This window comes from Perissodus microlepis, chromosome 7, assembly GCF_051167445.1.
Source record: "Perissodus microlepis isolate ML-2025 ecotype Zambia chromosome 7, ASM5116744v1, whole genome shotgun sequence".
NCBI lineage: Eukaryota > Metazoa > Chordata > Actinopteri > Cichliformes > Cichlidae > Perissodus > Perissodus microlepis.
Genome location: NC_140467.1, coordinates 1524871 through 1546379, shown reverse-complemented (window position 1 = coordinate 1546379; position 21509 = coordinate 1524871). Strand labels below are relative to the sequence as shown.

The following is a 21509-nucleotide window of genomic DNA, read 5'->3' as shown; positions in this document are numbered from 1 at the left end:
AAGTTTTGTTATATCTGCTTTAGACTGTTTACACAATATAACACCTGCGATGACTGGCAGGTTAGCAGAAAGTACAGTGTGCCTCATCTCAAAGGGAGAGCTGTTTAATTTCTCACTCGTTGTGTTTTACTCCCAAACTGTCAGATCTCAGCTGCTGTCATTTCATAACTCAGTAGGAACTTGTCAAATTCCCCTCCGACACTTTTCTTGTCTTGTGGGACATTTTTCTGAGCATCAGATTCCCATCTTGATGTCGGTAAAAGAAGCAGATAAAAGGAACTTCGGGGCACTGTCATTATCGGCTTGTTGGCTGCTCTTCTCTGGTTGTTGTGATGGTGATTTAAAGTGTGAAATGTGCGGTGATGACTCACTGGCCGATCCTCGTTACAAAGCTTGACCACATTTCTTTTAGTGGTGAATTAAATGGGGGGTTTTATTTTTATTTTTATTTTATGAAAACAAAGGATAAATGACCCGGTGGGTCCTGAAAATTTGTTTTCTGTTATTTTATTTCGGTAAATTCCATAAACAAGATAAATGGGCCGCACGCTTCGCGAAAATAATAATGTTGATAAAATGCAAACCACCGGACTTGTCCCGTATCCTCGGGATGTTTTATTTAACTTAACTGAGCCAAACATGACATCTCAAAGTTTGAGGCAGCACAGAAGATTTTTGCTCCGACAGATATTTCCTGCAGTGTGCAGCGCATAATTTTCAACAAACTTGTAAAACTTCGCTACTTATTGATCGCCCCCCCTCCCGGGGTGCTTTTGCCTGCCTACTGTCGCCACTCCTTAACGTTTCGAAGCTGCAGGGCGGGTTCCCGTTTTATTCTGGTGTGATAATTGAATGCTTCCGGGGAGAGAGAAAAAACACGCTCCTGCTTTTGCTGCTTCTTCTGAACTCACTCAGAGGAGCAGTTGGTGTCACTTTTCGGCAATAGAAAAAAATAGAAACGCATCTGTTGTGTTAACAGAGTAATATGTTGGTACTTCAACCGCGTAAATGATGGAGTGAAGGGTGTGAAATGCTTCTCCACTGAAATAGATACATGTTTGAGTCATATTATGAGTCTTTTTTGGTTATTGTGTGATCTGAAAACACTTTAACACGATTGAATCGACTTCTTTTCAGCCTTCGTGTGTGGGTGGGATTTTTCCCCCCACTTTTTTCAGACAGTGAGATTTTTTAGGGATTGAAGAATGTCTGTGTGGGTGTGTGATATTCAACAGATCTAACCGCTGGTTTTAATTAATGCCTCACCTGTAACAAAGAACAATCAGACTGCGTAATTGCGCATGGTGTGCTGAGCGCAGTTGATAGGACTGGAGTACCTGTTTGGCCATATTCTTGTTGCTCGTTCTTATTTAAAACTGGCGTCTTTGATAAGAAATAATGCAACTTTGTCTCTTCTTATCCTGTGACAAGGAGCCTTTTTTATCAAGCCAAGAACATATTTGTGAAGGTTTTTCTGCCTTGGTGTAACTTAAAACTGTCCATTTTAAGTATGACCCATCATAAAGTGCAGATATTCGCGTTTTTCAATTGAGAATATCTATCAGTCAGGATCAAACGCCTTTATTCTAAATTTGGCGTTTATGATTTTTTTTCTCAAGTGAGAATGATTTGTGGTGATATCCCTGTGCGCTGACTTCTTTCATTTCAGGCAGTTGTTTAAAAAAACGTGACAGTTTTTAGGGGGCACTAAACACATTTCACTGCAGACGCCAATGAAATCTGCCCAGTAACAATCGTACAGCCTCATTCGAGGGCTGAGGAGCTATTGGCTATGCAAATAGGAGGAGGAAGCAACTTAGACTGGAAAAAAAACTTTAAAGAGACATTTCCACCACTTTTCTCACAAGCACTGCTATAGAGCCAGCAAGCTTCAGATGGAAATTAACAGCTCTAAAGCTCCGAGGACTTTACAGTCCCCAGTCTTCCCCTGATGCACTGATGTCTCGTTTCTTTCACGGCTCGGTCTTTGAAGTTGACTAAGAATGGGACGGGGATTAACATATTTACCCATGCAGATTCTCTTTGTGACTGTATGTGAGGCTAAATCATTTGGCAGTCATTTTTTTAATTATCTGCTCAACGACTTACATTCTCGTTTCCACCTGCTTGTTTTTCCATGTAAATGATGACAGAAGTCTAATTAAAAGTATATAAATATATACGTGTGTGTGTGTGTGTATAAATATATATATATATTTATATATAGTGATTTTTTTTCTGTTGATATTATTTGTGTTGTGCAAATCCAGCGCGTCTCATCTTTGTGTTATCTTTAACAGAAGATTATGCAAAAGAAAAAAAAAAAAGTCAATGCTGCTAGAAATTTCCTAGAAAGTTATCTCATAAACCACAAGCAGCTTTGTGGCGGCTATAAAAAAAAAGTATAAAATGATGTGTGTCCGTCTATGTGCGCTGGTGGGTTTGGCGTCTATGCGGACGCGCGCGTGCGTGCGCGTGCATCTTTAAGTGCTAACTTGTATTTATGGCTGCTTGCCTACAGTATCTACATGCATCACATCTGCACCAAGGTTCACTGAGTGCATTGCAATGCAATGAAAAAAGTGGCAGACATCAATAAATTAGTTCTCTGATTGGCTCCCTAATCTGAGCTAATATACAAATTATTTTCACAAGAGGGCTCTTGAAGCACTTTATCAACTAAAGCTGACTTCTGGGAGCCTTTTGATGCTGAAAATATGTGCAATAATAAAGCAACAATGAACATATTGTAACAATTCTATATCCTGATTTTGTAACGATCATCATAAGTTCATCAGGCACCAGCATCAACAAGAAGTCCCCCAATAAAAATGCACGCAAGGACTGTACCTGAATGCACTGTCAGTAGGCTAAATGCTTTAACGCAGCCAAAGGAATAACTCTAATTGGCTTATTTGAACCCCAGTTAGTAAAATAACGTGGCCATAGTTGGATGGTGTTATTCTGTGCTTGCCCCTACACTGCTGTGCATCTGCATCTAAAATGCATCAAGTTTGGTAAAAGTTGTCTTTCACAGCAGGACAGTAGAAAGAGAGACTGGAATGCAGCTTGTTGTGTCTATACAGAAGTAATGCAGTTGCGTCAGTGGCGGACGCAGGGCAGGCTAAATGCGCCTGATCTTAGGCAGCGAAAGTAGAGGCGAGCTGTGGGGAGAGAGGAAAAAGTTCTCAACAAGGAGAGGCAGGACTACTCTTACGGAGCCCCTGCAGTCTCGATTTTTATGCCTCTAAAAGACTTTTCCTGCCATCTTTTTGCATTTTCGCTCTGCAACACGCCTTTGACGTCTCCGAAAGCGAAATCCTACTTTTTAACTTCAGTGAAAACACCAGCACCATGGAGCTGCTCTGCCTCGAAATGGACACCATCATACGAGCTCGTCCCGATCCGAATCTGCTGTGCGATGACAGAGTCCTGCAGCGCTTGTTGACTATAGAGGAGAGGTTTTTACCCCAATATTCTTATTTCAAAGGCGTCCAGAAAGATATTCAGCCGTTCATGAGGAGAATGGTGGCCACTTGGATGTTGGAGGTATAGCGAAACACCGAGTGCTGACAAGACATATTATTTCCGTGCTCGACTTTAAAGCCTCTCGATTTGTTTCATTTCTTTATCGAGCAATGGTTGAAATATTCCGAGGAGCACATATGACATACGACTCATATTTCCGACTGCTATTTCCTTATATTATTCGTCGGTGCCGTTTAACGCAATTTCTTTCCATTTTTAAAGTCCGATCGCTGCGTTTACGAAAGTGGCAGCTGTGCCATCTGTGACACCGGAGGATTTCCTTTATCTGCCTCACATGGTGTCTGCACATGTTGCCCGTTGATTATTTGATGTTATTATTTTAGATAGGCTGAATATTTTCATGCACACGTATGCACTCCCCAATTCAATGCTGACTTGCGCTGTATCGCCATGTTGGTTTTTATAGGAGTGCTTTTAAGAGGATTTACAGTGTCAAAAGCAAAGTAACAGCGCTTAAAAACCGTCGGTAATGACAGAAGAGGGTCTTAGGTGTGCACCAAATACAGACTCGATCACAAAAAGCATTGCGATCGCTTTAGATATCTATTTAAATGTCGGGAAGGGCGAGGGCCTTATCGCTTCTTTTGGTCTCCAGTGACTTGCCGAAGATTTCTGTTCATTTGTTGACGATCCGTCAAATATTTCTGGTCAACAGCCTTCTCTAAACAATCTGGAGTCTTTCCTCTTTATTTTCATGTAAATATTGTCAGAATCTGACGCACTGGAGATTTTTAATTAATTTTTGAAATAATTATATCGGCTCGGCGGTGAGGCACGCCACACCAGCCGCTTGCGACTTGCCTCTTATTTTGACATTTTCTTGATATTTATCGCGCATGGATACGGATAGGAATTGTCGGATATGATGTGGAAGAGTCTCCTGAACATTATGGTGTGAAGAAAGTCGCTCCAGATAATTTATTTCTATTTTTAAATATTTTATGAAAATATGACGACTGTTTTAAAAAAAAGTGTGTTTCCGTGTGCTGCGCTTTCCTGGTGTTTTTTTGGCTCGGCTGATTGTGACTTGAATTCATTTCTTAGTGAATGAACTGCAGGAATGTGAGTCTATTGAGAGTATGTGTCTTAAAGTTATTTCAGTCTTTGTGAAATAATTTCTTTCGAATTATTTTGTGATGTCGCAACAGATCTGGGCTGGGCGCAAATTCTTGGCTGAGCCCCAACTATGTGTGTCATTGATTTTAAATGTGCTCTTATGTGATCACTCTTTTGTTTCGTTATTTCACAAAAGTTTTATATACGTTTCAAGCGCTGAAAAAGAAGTCACGTGTCGTCAACGTTGTCGCCTTGTGTGCTGTCTCCTTATAGGTTTGTGAGGAGCAGAAGTGCGAGGAAGAAGTTTTTCCCTTGGCCATGAACTACTTAGACAGATTTCTAGCAGTGGTACCCACCAAAAAGTGTAACCTGCAGCTGCTGGGAGCAGTGTGCATGTTTCTTGCATCCAAATTGAAAGAGACTCGTCCATTAACTGCAGAGAAGCTGTGCATCTACACAGATAACTCCATCAGACCACAAGAGCTGCTGGTAAGCGACAGTTCTACGTGTTTCACGCAGTTTGCAGTAACACATCTGCAGACTCACATTGTCACCATCAGCTGGTTAAACATATTACATAACTTCTCCTTCATCAGAGCACGTTTGGAAGCCGGGATTTATCCGGTTGTTCTCGAGTATTTCCTTATTTAAAAGCTTCAAATGTGACGTATACTCGACATGGGGGCTGTTCCCATTTCACTGAATCGGTTGTCCAGGCTTTAGACATGAAAGGTGCAGGAAGGAGCTCAGTGCAGGATTGTTCTACAAGGGCTCTCTTTACTGTATAAGACCCTCAAGGCTTTACAGTAACCTTCCAGCCTGTGCGGTGGTCTCCATCGCCATCTGGTGGTAGATATTTTTCACAGATCAGCGAGGTCATATTGAACTGGAGCCAGAGTTCTCTGTTCCTGTGAGCTAGAGAGGGAGAGACGGAGAAATTCAAGTTTGCCTTTTACAGTTTAGCTGGTGTCCAAAAATAACTGTGGATGCACACATTTCTGACGAGAGGTCACGAGTCACTGTTTCTGATTCTAACTGCACATGAAACCCACGGTACAGAAAAAGTCACTATTCTGTGTCCTGTTTATTGAATATAAGCTCTGTTGTGCTGGCAAACCAATTAATTAAGTCAGTTTCACATCAGATAAGTATTTTCCCTCCTGCTCTGTGGTGCTACATAAACATTCCTCAGTAAACAACAGCCAATCCCACCCATGTTGTGAAAGAGGCCACATATTATGATTCAGACGGGGCTGATGGTTGCAGGCCTGCCTTGCTGCCTGACTGGCGGCTCTACCCACTGAGCAGACTGCCGCTGCAGCACATTCAAGTTCCCGACGAGCTGCTGTTGATTTGTTGCTTTCCCATAATTTTCTGGAATGACAATTTCATTTGTTTAATGAAGGTTCTGTCTTAAAGTTCCAGTTTTAAACAGCTTATTTTGAAAAGAAAACAAAATGCGCTGCTGTGGCTGAAAACTCGTATCATTTGCATGCAGTGCTGCACTTGACAAAAAAACGTCTCTGATACCTTCATGTTCAGACTGGAGACAAAGCCCTCAGTCCTTGAACTGGTTTGCAGAGGCCTCCTTTCTGTGTTTCTGTATAAGGCAGTATTTTGGCTGACACGCAGATACAGGAAACAGATCAGCTGCTCGGGGCATGTGATCGTTTTTTTGTCCTCATCTTTAGTAAGAACTTCTTGTAAAGAGAACCACAATTTTACGAAGAAGGTGTGACCAGAGGAAGGCAGTAAGCAGAAGGAAGTGGGTGATACCAGATTGCCACCCTTGTCAGCATAAAGCATGTGTTGCAAGGTTTGTCGCAGCTATTGCTATAGGCTTTGGTGTTGCGTACTGTCATCGATGGAAAACGCCTTTTAATAGCAGGAGGCTGCTAATGATCAGACAAAAACGTTGCTGTAGCCAGAAGAAGACGGGTTTCACTTTATGAAACTCCAAATTTCATCAGAAACATGTCCTGTTTTTCAGTCTCTCAAACATCAGCAAGATAGCAAAGCATGACATGACTGACAAAGGTCACTTTGATTGGGAAAATGCATGCTGCTAGTAGGGCCGGCCATATTGAATTGTCTCATGACCGAGTCCATGTGGTCTCTCCTTCTTAAAGGGAAAATGAAGAACATCCATCCTCCCAGTCACAAGGCTGCAGTGCGGAACCAAACCGCTGAAATTTTTTCCCAAATTAGTCACCAGCTCTTTCGTTAATCACCTCCTCCTCTAGGAAGTGAAAGTAACAATGCAGTCTCAGAAAAGAGAACGCCACACCTAGTATCCTCACCCCGTGTTACGCAGACGTGCAGATGGATGAGCACGTGTCAGCACATCCTGCTGTGAGATCTAAATGAAAGACTCAGATGCTGATTAATCAAACAGAGTTTCAGTCTTTCCACAAGACACTTTATGTGGAAAAATATAGTAACTAAGTGCTGCAGTGTATAAATAGGATTCTGATTGATATATTGAGATAAGAGATGACATACTTAATGCTGACTGTGCTCAACAGACATAGGCTGCTTATCCGTTTTCACTCTGCGCTCACACAGCAGAGCCTCTGATGGGCCTCTTTAGGAAAGTCCCCACATGCCAGACACAAACAGGGAGGGAGACGGTGATGCCGGGTCACCTGGGTTGGTGGCACTGCTGGTGATTCTCTGTCCCAGGCCCAGCCGAGCAGAGACGAATAACAATAACACTTAACCTCCAGATGCTCGCCGTGTATGTCACATTAACACACTTTTGGCTCAAGCGCACCTGGCTAAACAATAAAAGTGCAGAGCTGCAGCTGAAGTTGTTTTTCCGCCATCCCTTTTCTGCTCGCTCTCTCTAGGAATGGGAACTGGTGGTCCTGGGGAAGTTGAAGTGGAACCTGGCAGCAGTAACGCCGAACGATTTCATCGAGCACATCGTGAGAAGGCTGCCGCTGCCCGAGGATAAGCTGGCACTTATTCGGAAACATGTCCAGACCTTCATCGCCCTCTGCGCCACAGGTAGGAAACGTTCGATTCGATTCCCTGCAATGAATCGCTGAGCCAGTCTGGACGAATTGAGTCCAAAGATGACCGTATCTTTTCCTTGATCTTTTTTCTTTCGTCTGTGCCAAATCAAATCAAGCGCTAATGGCTTACGCTAGCATACTTTGTAGTGTTGTCTTTGTCGTTTCTTCTTTCAGGGCCGTGTCCAAGTCTTCTTTGGAGATCTGTTATGGGCCAGTCACAGCTAGCCTTACCTTCAGTGAGAAAATATTCTTCCTAAGAAAAGCATTAGTCGTAAAAGTGTTAGCCTCTTAGGTCTGACATCCATCGTCTGTCTTCTCCCAGCGGCCTCTGAAGTAACACTTCAAAGCCTGATTGGGGGGGTCGAAAAGACAAACGGACAAGGGTGGAGGCAGGCAGACCATTGTCTTTTTACACTTGAGCTGAATGGTTCCCGTAAGATCAAACATGCAGGGAGGGATGGAAGGAACGAGAGCCTCAACGTGATATGAAGAGAGAGTGAGGTCAAAGTGGGGAAGATGCAAGAGGGGTGAGGGGAGTCAGGGCCAGAGGAGTGTATTGTTTTTGTGCTGCCAAATCTGAGGCATGTCATGTTTTCAAATTTCCTACGTTCTTTCTCTCTCTCTTAACGTCACGCGCCTCCACGCCCCGCTGCTGGAGGACATGATAGCGTTTGTAATAGGGCAGATTTCCCTTAGGTCACCACGATCAGAGCTACAAACCAGGCAGGGCCACGAGCACCTTCCTCCACTGCTTCTGGACACGCTTGAGGACTTTGTGCGAACGTTTACTTTGGATAACCGCACAAGTCATCCTTAATAATGCTCTTTGCCCCCCCCCCAAACTGGTCAGCGACCAGCAGCTGCTTCATTTTCTCTGCAGGTCACAAATAGGAATGCTAACTAACACCCCCCCACACACACACACACACACACATGGGAAACACCTCCTTCTGCTGACAACATTGGGAGGAGTGTACACAGTTAGATGAATAGACATGTGACAATCGCAGCATGAGGCGATCTCCTGCACCGATTGTGCAATGGATTCAATACAGACAGCAGAGTCTGAAATGACGCTTCATTTTTTAATACTTTCCCTGTGTCCTCTGTCCGGTTCCCTCAGTTTTCTCATATCTCACTTTTTTCCTGTCTCACCCCGTATTTTTGCCAGAGGATTAATGTTTGGAATGACAGCGTGTCAGTGATCGGACCTATTCCCCAAGCAACGTTGCGAAAGACTCGGCGCGCACTTTGTCCGTAATTGCTTCAATGAGGCAGTGGAAATAAATTTACGAGAATCGTCCTCCTGACACTGTACTCTAGGAGAGCCTCGCTGTGGAGATCGCTCTGGACCGTCATCGGGCCGTTTATTTGTGTACACGCTCCGTATCCAGGCAAGCACAAAGTGAGGGCAAAATGAGGAAAGATACAGCACGAGTGAGTCAACGGTTTGGTGCATCGGAGGATCTCTGGGAATACGAGACCCCGTTTGTGAAACATTCCCAGCTGTAAATCTTCGGGTTATCTGGTGAGAATCCTCCTCGAAGACATCCTCTGAGCAGAGTTGAGAAGGTAAAGGCGCAGGAGGATTTCTCTCTCGGGAGGATTTACGTTTACGAGCCGGTCGACAGCGGGGTCACCTGTGGCCCCGGTCCCACCGCCGCTGTCCCTTTACGGGAAAAGAAAACACGCGTAAAACCACGGCTCTCTGTTCTCGAGAGGAGAATAAGGCCTCTCGTTCCTAATGGCTCCTCTCTTTTGATGAAACAGTTCCGTTCGGGCCACTCGGTGGGATTTTGTCAGGTGGCGCAGGCTGGCTCTGTATTAATTAATAACATTGGCTGGTCCATTCAGGACTATGCAAATGGCTCAGGGGCTCAGCTAGAGACTGGGAGAAAGGAGACAAAAGGCTTGGCCCTTACATTTCATATGCAGAGCCGTGTGAGGGTCAGCGCTGCAGGGCCACTTGATAGGAAACGCCAGCGTTTCCCTCAGGCAGGCTGCCGGATAATAGCCCAGAAACAAGCTCATTAAGGGAGATTATGAACCTCCGTTCCTAGACACAGACACCGAGCACTCTGAGCTTCCTCTTCTATTCTTATTCAATCGAGTTAAAGTGGGAGAATGGACGGGGTGCGTGGGGCAGACAGATGCAGCCCAACCTGTCTGCTGCGGTCATTGAGCCCCATCTTCTTGCCATATTGGCTGGGTGCATTTTTTCTGTAATGGTATGCATGGAATGGTGACAATGGTCACAGAAGCTGATCAAAAGAAATCTCTGGATCCGGGCCAGCAGCGCTCTCCAAGAGAGACTCGACACAATGCAGATTTCGCTACAAGTTGGGATCTAAGTAATGAGCGCTCGTTCTTTTGTCTCCGAATAGTATTTGATCACTTATTGCTGGTATGTGGAAGTGTCTTTCAACTACGTATGAAGGGACTTGATGATTAACTGGTTAGTTTATCAGGACAACTAATGATTCACTAGCTGACAAACACGAGGGAACTCGAGCCGTGCTTACTTTCAACTCCAGTGTAACTTTGGTGTTATTCCGTTTATTTTATTCCCAACCTGCATGTTGGGAATGTTTAAATTTAGCTTTTTGGAAACCGGCAGCTTTCGGCCTCTTTGGCCTTTTCTGGGTTCTACGAGCTGCGTCTTTAAATCGGTGACAGCTCAAATGTCGCAGCTTGATTCACAAGCCCTCTTTCTTTTGTTTTGCCTGCTAAGTCTCTCTAGTCCAGAGGCAGGAATGCTCCTTGTAGCTTCGACTCCAAGCGGCCGTGGCACGGAGAATCCCCTCCAGCCTGGGCTCAGCATTGTAAAGATGGATGATTCATCTCAGATGTGTTCAGTGAAAAGAGCTTTGCTGGTGTTTGTTTACATAAAATCCCCTCCGTGTTTGATGAGTCAGAACCCGAACAAATTAGCCACCTTCTCCAGCGAATTATCCTTTCCCTGCACGCTCCGCTGATGTGAGGAATCATGTCCGGTCCGCCTGCATTGTCAACAGATGAAGCAGGAAAAGGCTTCCTAACAGTATGTGCCCAGTAACGTGACACACAGGGTGAATCATCGAGTGGCACGTCCTGAGTTCTCCTCTTCACCTTGCTGTTTAATCAGCACCACAGTATAAATCCTGCGGCTGGTTGAGTCACGCCGGATATCACAGACATTTTGCTTCGGCTGCTACAATTATCCCAGCAAAAAGGTTTAGAAATCAAAATCTTCCGTGTTTTTCTCGGACGTCATGTTAACCACAAAGACTAATATTTGTACTAAAGTAAATGCTTTGGTTCCAGATAGTTTGACTCAACATTTTTCTCAGCACACCGTCCCCTAATTTTTGTCTTCCTCTTTAAAGGCTACTTGATACGGCCTTTAAATGCTGTCATTGGGATTTAGTTCTTTATTTCAAAAGCAGGACGTGAACAGGAAAATATAACTGTTGGATCTAATCAAAACTACTGCGACAGCACTTTGAGGTTGTTGCAGGAGCGATACACTAAACGGAAGATTTTTTTTTGCTATTCGGACGGAAAAACGAGAATCGCTCACATTGATCACATCAGATGAGACTGATGAAGACACAGCAGGCAAAGGGGGTGGGTTACAAAGCAGCTTGCAGATGTGCTACAACTGTTGGCACGCTAATGCAACTTAAATGGCGTGTCATATTATGACAGTTGCCGAGTAGATGCATAGAAGGGTATCAGCTGATGTGAGCGGCCACCGAGGTCAGCTAAACTTCTGACCCGTGGCTGAGCGTCACTTTGTGGCCTGTCGGCACCGACGCGATGCTTCTGTGAGAGGAGAGCGGTGCATGGTACCGGCTGTGCCTCGGTTTGTCTGTCAGGGACACCCGACAGCATGTTTACAGATTGTTTATTCGTTCTTTAACAATGAGCAGGGAATTCGTGGTGATTGCTGAGGTAGCGATGGAGCAGCATGACAGTATATTGGGTACAGACACTGAATTACAATAGTCCACACGATGTCATCTGAAAGGGACGAATAGCCCGAGATTTTTGAATGAAGCTTAGTCGATTTAATCCAAACTGTAACCATGTTCGGGAGAAAAATCGCACTCCAAATCTGTTTGCTCCTCAACACTGATGTTACTCAAGACTGCAGCTGTGACGCAGGATGTGATAGTGAGAGGCTAAAAGGGCAGCTTACAATTAACATAAAATTCTGAGCAAGAGCGTGCAACTCTCACAGGTTTGGGTTTTTTAGCTTGTTTCCAGAGTGATAGCCAGACAGGAAGCAATGGAAATGACAGAAATATCAAGTTGTTGTTTGTTAATTTGGCGTTTGTGGAAAAAACCCGGCGCGTGGGCCTCGGCCAGCCGCGGTAGGTGGATTGTCTTCTGAGAAGCTCTCCACAGAGGTCGTTTTGGCTGACGGTCTGTGTTGCGTTAGTGGTGAAACATACTGTCATGCCAGTCCTAAAGAGATGTTTGCTTTTAACCTTAATCAGTCAACCAAACCCCGTGTCCTCGTAACGGCGCTCCCTTAATAAACAAGTTCAATAAGCGCTACATGTATAGAATACAAGAAGCTGATTTATCGCTGTGGAAAGAGAGGTCGGGGTAAATTCGTCTTTTTCTTTGGCTGTTGTTCAACTTTCCAACTTTAATTAATTTACAATTTTAATGTGCGTGGTGTGCGTTGCAGCCACCCAGATGGAGCGGGCCATGTAGGGCAGGAGAATGTGCGACCGGTGGCCCGAGGATGAAGTTTCATGGGGTAGGAACAGGGAGGAATGGAGACGAGGGGGCACAGGGAGGAGAAAGGGCCATTGAAGGGGCTGAGAGGCGTGCAGGCCGGGCCAGCCAGCCGCTGCTCACAGGGAGCTTTCCATCGCAGGCGTCCCCACTCAGCTACATACACTGTTTATCCTCAACATGAATATCAATGAGGGCCTCCTAAAATACAGCCATTCTTCCCCCCACATGCAGCAGCCACCAGGCCCGAGTGTCAGCCCGCATCGGCTGCACGCGCACGTCCTTGTTCTGCTACAGACCTGTCTTGTCTTGAGTGCGAAAAATCAGCTTGCTGCCCACTGCCTGCCACTCAGCTCTCCCACAAACCAACATCTGTGCCGTGCGTGTGTGTGTGGGGGGGTCAGTGTGTGTCTGCATCTGAAAGCACGCAGGCATCGGCGCATTGTTTCTCGCCTGTGTCGCTGAGGTGTCTGTTGCCTCGCCTGTCGCTCTGCGCTCACTGCACACTTACAGTAAATCCTTGTATGCCTTTGTCGTCTCAGTCCTCTATAGAAAGTTGTGCTCTTACAGCAGTGATGTAATGCCGGGGGGCTTTGTGCGCTCTTTCCTCTTGGCTCGAGGTAGCCTTTAATAAATCGCCCCCTTGGCAGAGGCCCAGCGGCTAACACAGGGGTGTATAATAAGTTCATTTATTTGTCAACACTGAGCCCACAAGATGAGAAAGCGCCTGGCTGTGCATGTTAAAAAGGCAGTGAGAGGCTGCCTTTGCAGCTATCAAAGGGGCTACCTCTTTGATTCCAAATAAAAAAAAGAAGAAGGAAGAAAAATCTCCTTCAGAGCCATCGCACGCGGTTTGCTTTGCAATTGAATATAGCAATATGTTAATGTGCAGGCTGTTTCTATGCCCCCATTGCTCACTCCTCTAACCCAGAGGTGGCCCAGGAACAGAGAAATACTTGCAGGGAGGGATTGGGGGTGGGGGGTTGGATGGGAGGCAGGAGGTGAGGGTCACTGGAGGGCAAGTCTTTTCTTCTTCCAAAACTTCACAAGGGTCTGGACGCAGACTCGAGAGCGATGTGCAGCAGAGTCGTCTAGCTCCCCCTCCTCCCACCACGCCTGCGACCTTCCCCTCTTTTCTCCCGCTTGCCTCGTCACCGCACCGTCCATCGCCGCCCTCTTCGTCTTCCTCCCCCCCTGTCAAGCCCCTGTCCTCAAGTCCAGCCAGGGTCTTTGTGCAGCCTGTCTAGCTGAATTGGAATCGGTGGCGAGAGGATGGATGCCGCGTCCCTCATTTGGGTGAAATGAGGTGATGACTCTGGACAATGGAGTCACACTCTTCTGCCTTCCCTCTCATAGGCCCGCCACTCTATTAATATGCTAAAAGATAGGAGGGCCGCCAATGCAAACCGCTGCCTGTTGTAGCAACAAAGACGGCGGCATGTGTGGCATTCACTGGCCGTCCAAGCAGGCCATGTGTTACCCAAGAAGAAAGGTAGAAGTTGAGCAAGACATAAAGAGAGAATGCAGAAGGTAGTGTGTGTGTGTGTGTGTGTGTGTGTGTGTGTGTGTGTGTGTGTGTGTGTGTGTGTGTGTGTGCGTGTGTGTGTGTGCATGCGTGTGTGTGTGCGCGCGTGTGCGTGCGTGTGTGTGTGTGCGTGTGTGTGTGCGGCGTGCGTGCGTGAAGAGAAAACCTCTCCCTGTCTGTCTGTCTCCCTCTCTCACTGTATGCCAGTTGCCTTTTCGGGCTTCTGGCCCGTTCACAAGCTGTCTCATTTGCATTATGAATGACAGCGAGGGGAGCTAACAAGGTTATTGGTCTTTGAGACGCACGCCTGTGACCACACGTGGAAAAAGGACCTACAGCAGTGCGCATTGGCAAAGGCACTGAGCCTCTTTATTCCTTCTTTTCCAAGCGCTATGGGGCTTTTTTCAGCGAGCACACGATTTACTCAGGAGATGGAAGAAAAGGGGCCGGGCTGGGGAAAGGGGGACTGCATCGGGGTGAGGGTGGTTGCTTTTCAGCTCCTTTACAAGCCCAGTGAACCCTCATTATCCAGGCCCCTGGTCATTAGCGAGCCCAGCGTTCATAGCCGGTGCAATAGAAGGAGTATTTATTAGCTGACTGCTAGATTACTAAATCATACCGTATCTGTACCCTGCGAACTGAAAAGTGCAGTAAAGAAACCAGTGGTAAATACATGCACCCACCTGACCAAAGATTGTGCTTCCTGACTTCATACGCTCGTACTTCAGACTAACAAACTCACATTTAACTCAAACGTTTTTATTCCTCTAACAGATTTCAGATTCGCCATGTACCCTCCATCCATGATCGCTACAGGAAGTGTGGGGGCAGCGATCTGCGGCCTGCAGCTCGATTCAGCCGACCAGTCGCAGTGGGGTGACAGTCTGACGGACCTGCTGGCAAAGATTACAAACACAGAAGTGGTAAGTTTACCTGTCACTGTAGCTCGATCGATTTAAATATCCAGCGTGTTCCAGCGCTAAGAGTTAATACTTACATCTGGAATGTAGGGGATTTGTTGCTGAGTAATATTTTAATCAGTGTGACTAAATATTAGTGACTCTGCAGACATTGGTTACATGTTAACTGGTTATCAGAGTACAAGTGTTACAGTAACTATGATTCAGTGCTTAATCAGCTGTTTCCTGCACTGGAAGCTAACTTTTGGAAGATTTCTAGTGAAGTGACACATTTAAGTTATCTTATTACCACTGAAACAGGTTTTGCTTTTCTCAAGTAATTGGGTTGTTTTTTTGCCCGACCAAACATGCTACTCTGTTGGAAAGTACATGGCAAGTTAAGAAATGCCACATGTTTGTTGAGGCTGTGTGTGCGCAACAGACAAAAGTTGAAATGTCACTGAGATTTGGCTTCACACGGGCATATTTTAGGGGAGATTTACTGCCAATTTTAATAAAAATGAGCACGAGACTGAGCTAAAATGTCTTCATTTAAAGAAATGATCGATATTTGTCTCGATGACTTGTCTTTAAAACTCTATCAGTCCAGCAGCTCCCTCGTGTAAAGGCTCCTCTAAATCGCTCTGTAACTGACAGGAAGGCCGGTGAAGCTGTTGTGCGGCTGCCTGGTACAGTGAATGTTGCACCAGAGGATAAGCCATGTCCAAACACAGGCAGGGCCCCTGCTAACTCTGAGATTCCTGGCTTTCATCATACACCAGAGAGGATTTTGTCTGTCTGTAGTTCGCTGCTAAGACGAGTAGCTGGGCAGAAGCGTAACCTGTGAAGTTCTTCTTCTTTAGTCCCCGGAGGGTAAGCTGTCGAGCACAGGTCCACAACCACCACCTTGCCAGGAGTGCTGCTAATACCTAACGTGATGAAAACGTCTTTTGGTTGGTAATGGCAGACTTAATCTAAACTGTGTGCAGAGTGCACAGGGGGCACGACACAGATCCCGAGCATCGGCCGTGGCATGTTAAATTCTGCCTGAAAAGGAGGCAGAGGGGGAGGAGGAGGTGGAAGAAAGCTGTTGAAGTGTGAAAAGGACACCGAGGGGGTGTTATGCCTCCCTCGCGACAATCGGGCCTCTCTTGTCTCCTCCTATGGTCCATAATGCAGCGCTGCTGGAGAGCATGGCTCCCTCTGGTGCGAGCTGTGTGAAGTCTCGCTCAGCAGCTGAGGAAAAACAAATAGTTGGCCTCAGCAGCACAGGGCCTCAGTGTGTTTTAGGCTGCTAGGTCTTAGACTCGAGGGAATTAAGTGGCGCTGTGTCTCAGCGATCAACTCCTTACATTCCTGGATTCAGACAAGCCACGGCTCGCGGTAAACACGGGAGAAAAAGCAAAAGGCGCCCGTCCTAATTCAACATATAGGGCTTTAGTGTGAACTGCCAAGCGAAGCTTAGGGTATTAAAAGATTTTCCTGAGATCCTCGCATCAGGCTCGTGCACCACGTGCAACACCAGCAAAAAATCTCACTGCCCAGAATTACCTGTCAGTATTAATAAGTGGCGTCAGTCCTATTTACGCCCTTTGTCAGTCTCAGCGTGCAGGCTTTGGTAAAAGAGGAAATGCTGTGTCATTTTAGCAGCGACCCTACCTTCACAAAAGCTCAACCGCTTTGTGTCATTTTGGCAACCTAAGACCAGCCCTACCTTCATTTAGACTTCAGACACCAGCGAGGTGGTACGAGTCTAAAAGAGTACGCGTAACATACCCCGTGTGATTTTGGCTGGCGGCACAGAGGCTCGGCGAGCAGCGACTCGTAGCCGCTCGGCCAAAGAGCCAGGCGAAATATGAAGGCCGAGCGAGTTTCGCCAACCGCTGCAGCTGCTGCTGCCAACAGCGCCGTGGCCGACGCCACCCCCTGGCACCCCGCTGGCATGTGTGGTATCCAGAAGCTGCGGTTTTCCAGTGGAAATGCGATAGGGCCAAGTCACCATCTTTGGGCCATTGCAGGAATGCGTGTTGCCTCGCAAACACCTGGTGTGGCCTCGTGGGGCGAGCAGACGGGGCTGTGTGTGTGTTTGTGTGTGAGATGAGCAGAAATGTAAGAGTTTAAAGCAGGAGACGGATCCGTTTACTCTTGATTGATTAAAACAGGAAACGGAGGCAGGAGAGGGTTTAAGAGCACCGCTTCCCAGATTAGATTGTTTTCTCTCAGTCTTTCATTCATCTTTTTTCAGCCGGGGTCACACGCTAAGACACCGGAAACACATTTTCCCATTGCTCCCTTTGTTTTTCTGCCTCTTTTTTTAATCACAGTTATTTCCTGGGGACAAAATGCTGAAATAATAATAAAAGGTGCATTTATTACGATGGATTATATCTATTAGCACAGCCTGTGGCATCACTTGTGGTGTTTCAGGCATGCGGGCTAAAGAAAGGGAAAGGTCACATTTCTATTGTAACTTGTGGAAATTCAAGTCATGTGGTGGCTTCTTATTTCCAGCGTCAGCCCCGGGATATTTTGTTTTCAGATTCCCTGAGATTCGTAGTGCGTCCCTGCCTGTGTGTGTGTTTCAGCTGTCTGACCACCAAATCCTCCCAGAGTAGCCAACACTGTCTTGTGTGGTACAGTCAGCAGTTAAAACACATTCCACGCTTCATACATTTCTTCCTTTTGGTTTTGTCTGTCTGCACGACTTCCTCCCGCTGCCAGTATCACAAAGGCCGCCCAGGGATACAGTGCATGCCACGATTTGTCAGACTGACAGACTGTTGCAGTATGATGTATGTTTGGGGTGGGCAGAGGGAGGACTATGACTACAAGAAAGGATCAGAGGTGGTCATGTGTTTTCCGGTTTGAGGCTGCAAAGTAAGATGCTTAAGTGCAACGCTGCGTCCCATGGTGAATTTATTCAGCGCTGTTCGCCCCTTCATTGTCCGAGTACCTACAGCTTCTGTGGAAACAGCATCGGTGTTTCCAGTAGTCGCACACTGAAGTCATTAAAGGTTCTCAAATAAAGCCCACGGGGCTTGGCGAGGGATCCGAACTGCCGCTCTAAAGAGCAGCGCAGACGGGGGGGAGAATGTCTTTTAAGAAATGAAGGCGTGCATTCTTGCGGTAGGACACAAGCAGTTCCTTTACATGTTCGGCGTTTGAGTCCATTTTCTCACAGGAATTGAGATTTTATGACCAATGAGGCACATGTTGGTGGGAAGACTTTGCATGTGTGCATGAACACACCCCCACATTAGTGGCCACCAACTGGAGAAGATTAAGGGACAGACTCTGGTGGGGTTTCCTCCATGTCAAAGCCAATGCTGAGGAAAGTGTTGGCCCAGAGGCGTGCAGCCCAGATCAGTCAAAAACTGGTAGAATTAAGATGTCAGGGGAGCTCTCACTTAGTATTTTGGTAGTGGCCTTGTAATGGCTTCTTTTTTCACATAGTATATAAATCCTCTTCCTTCTGTTATGTGTCGTGCTGTTTGACCTTTGACATTGTGACCTTTTGCCACAGCTCCCTGAGAGCAACTCTGACGTGAGTGAGGGCCCGGTTCCTATTTCATCGAGGCTCCGCTGCACCAGAGGCTGTAACGGGCTGGACTGAGGCCATCAGGTTTAAATTAGCTGTAAATTTCTAAAGAATGTCTCAGCGCTCCACAAGCGGTACACTTTCACCCATCTTTTCAGTCATGATTCCCACTGACGTCTCGTGCTATAAGGCGCAGGTCATGCATGCATGTGCGTGCACAGAGCTAAAAGGAAGCAACACGGCTTCAGTTGTTTTTGAAGTGTTTTACCACCAGAGAGCAGTGTTAGCTCTCTGTTAGGGACAGCATTTTGTTCTCAGGACAGTTTCTCAGTCAATCAGCTCTGCAAAGTACACTTGGCATCTTCTTCATGTGCGTTATTAATGGTTGGTCACCTGCACCTTATGCTACATGATATCACTGTTGTTGTTTTGCAGCAACACAGATTTTTTAAATTTCATATGTCATCATTTTAAATCTGATAATTAGTTTGAGCTCCTGGGACTAAAGATCCTTTGAGGTACTTTAGGTATTTAATGACCCTCCTTAAAACAGTTTGACCTTTCTCTGACGCTAACAGCCCATTCAGCACTCTTTTACTTCAACCCCCCCTTCCTACCCCCGTCTTACTGCGCTGCACTGTCCCCTCTCTCAACCCTCTCCCGGGGAAGGATAAGAGGCCTTGGTGCTGTTGAGGAGTTTGTCTCCCAGGTGGATTCTCAGTTTTCCTTGGTGGCCTTTGATGGTGTAAGTCGATGCGGCTGGGTCTCAGATGGATCCCCTGCAGGCAGGCGGGCGCACAGACTGGCTCTCGTTAAAAAAGCACCACCTTTGTGTTCCCACAGGAGGTGGATGTAATTAACATAGCTTTAATACTACCTGTGTTTTCAGCCGCCGTTGTCAAGACGACTCCTGTTTGGGTTTTGTGTGTTTTGGGGAACAGCAGAGGTGGTGGGTGGCTGGATGGGGGAGGGCAGAGGTATGCGTGTGTGTGTGTGTGCATGCCGGTGCATGTGCGTAGGCTACATGAGGACGATAGTGATGGTATTCGCTGCACAACCCCGGTGGGCTGATGTAATGCTTGGGTCTGGCCCATGTCTGTTGTTTTTTTGGAAGCAGCAGCTCGAAAGTCAGCTGTCATTTAAAATCACAGCGAGACGCCGTCATCATGGCCGAAGCACTTTCTGAACAGCAGATTGATATTATAGGGCATAATGTTTGTGTTACATGCTTGATATAAAATTCAAAGGTTTAACTTCTAAGTTTAAATTGTAAGTAACAGAATTGGTTTGCTCTTTAGTTTCATGATAAAGTCTCGCTTTGAATGTGCCCGATCGTACCAAACTGGAACTCTGAGTTGATGAAGAAGCAGGAAAAACACACTTCCTTGACTGCAGATTTAAAAAAATTTATGTAACCTCTCGATTGTCTTTTGCATTGCAGGATGTTCTAAAAGAGTGCCAGGAACAAATCGAGCGCGTGTTGGTGAGCAGCCTACGCGAAGGACGGCAGCAGCAACAGCAACAGCAGCAAACTCAGAGAGGCCTGAGTGGGAAAGGCCTGGACGAGCTGGATCAATCCTCCACCCCGACAGACGTCCGCGATGTCAACTTGTGAACCACCAGAGGGCATCATTGCACAGGATTTACAAAAACAAAAATAGAAACCAACAAAAAAAACTCAATTTTCTTAAAAGCAGAAAAAAAGAACAAAATGTAAAAATGTTAAAAACAAAAGACAGCAATGCTTGCTAGTTTTTTTTGTGTGTGTAGATTTTCTGTTCTACAAGTCGAAAACACCTGCTCGCAGAATAGATTTTCGATGACGTTATAGCATAAATGCATCAAATTTGATCCGAGATGAAGCTCTGATGCCTTGGATATCCAGAAGGGAAGCCAATCATATTTGCATTCTGCCTGATTGTATAGTATGATCTTTTAAGTTATATTTTAACTATAGATTGATAATGAGGCTGAGACGGAAACTATTTGGAAATTGCGGGATCACACTGGGGCTTCTCTATCGTTGCGTTACGAGTACTGTCACCATTACGTTTGTGGCCGCTGAACGAGCTCCTCGACTGTTGTGTGCTGAGTGTGCGACTGAGGAAGCCGTGATACTGTTTGCTGAAAGTGGGTGGATCGCATTATCAGGGAAGACCCGGGATGATGATAATTATCAGTAGTATTAGTAATTGTTATTATTATTATTATCATTGGACGTATTTTGAAATGAATAGTAGAGATCAATAAGCTCCTTTTGTCTGGCTGCTTGTGCGTGTCAGTTTGTGGATGCAAGCGTGTTTTTGTGTGTGCGTGTCTGAGTGTGTGCGTGTCTATGTTAACAGTGATTCTACAGCGAAAGGCACTTGAATAAAGTCGCAGGCTTACAGTTCTGTATTTAAAGACAGCGGAGCGAGCCGAGGCTACATATACTTTCTCCATCCGTAGAACTGGGCATCTACGCTACGTCGCTGCCGTCGTGCATTAACAGTGTGTCGTGGTTCGTTGTTCTCCAACAATAAACCTGTGTGCGTGGACCACGAGTGAGACGACAGAGGCCGTTATCTTTCTCGGAGGTTATGCGAGGCGTTTGTTTATTACTGCCGTTCCGATAATGAAATATCGCACGTTCGTCGTTCTTTGCGATGAGGTGTTTCTTGTGTCTGGATGGAACGTGCACAGCATGCGTGGCACATGTGAGAGCAGGAGAGTCTTGAGGAAAGTTTCATTCTTCTGTGTCGGTGAGCGCAGGCTGAGGGGAGAGGCACAGCACCGGGTGGCGGGACAGAGACGCTTTTAGTTGTTAGTGGTGCAGAAGTTTGCTGCTGTGTAGGAGACGTGGGCTTTGTACAGCCAGTGGCTGGAAGATGACGAACAATAAAACTGGTATCCGTGGCTGGCGTCAGTAACGGATGCCTACAACGACACACAAAGATGTTCCTGGTTTTCCGTTTACGTGGAAATGAGACGAGGAAGTAAGACCGTACGCTGCCAGGTCACGCGTTGGGGAATCTTTTGGGGCGGGGGGGTTAGGGTGGGGGGTGGGGGGGGGGTAGAGGATGACAATAACTGTCAAAGCTCATCTGGAGTACCGCATAGGGTTGTTTTCAACACCCCTGTATGATTTTAATGGCAAAGCACTTTGCAAACATGCTCCCCAGGAGATGATTAAATTGAAATGGACGGTGATTGGAGGT

The 21509-nt window shown here is 46.2% G+C and overlaps 1 protein-coding gene across 2 annotated transcripts; it reads left to right on the top strand.

Moving 5' to 3' along the window:
• Positions 1-2436: 2436 nt before the first annotated feature.
• Positions 2437-20485, top strand: ccnd2a (cyclin D2, a). 2 transcript variants are annotated; one of them, XM_084932745.1, is made up of 5 exons: positions 2437-3549; positions 4879-5094; positions 7455-7614; positions 14650-14798; positions 19754-20485. In XM_084932745.1, exons 1-5 carry the CDS (start codon positions 3355-3357, stop codon positions 19925-19927), a joined length of 894 nt encoding a protein of 297 aa, XP_084788871.1. In that variant the 5' UTR covers positions 2437-3354; the 3' UTR covers positions 19928-20485. The 2 variants fall into 2 exon arrangements, with proteins under 2 accessions (XP_084788871.1, XP_084788872.1); XM_084932746.1 differs by lacking the exon at positions 2437-3549 and adding an exon at positions 3567-4441.
• Positions 20486-21509: the final 1024 nt, after the last annotated feature.

Coding starts and splice junctions, on each gene's coding strand:
- ccnd2a (XM_084932745.1), top strand. CDS start 3,355: ATGGAGCTGCTCTGCCTCGAAATGGACACCATCATACGAGCTCGTCCC. Junction 7,615..14,649: donor CATCGCCCTCTGCGCCACAG/GTAGGAAACGTT, acceptor TTCCTCTAACAG/ATTTCAGATTCGCCATGTAC. Junction 14,799..19,753: donor AGATTACAAACACAGAAGTG/GTAAGTTTACCT, acceptor TTTGCATTGCAG/GATGTTCTAAAAGAGTGCCA.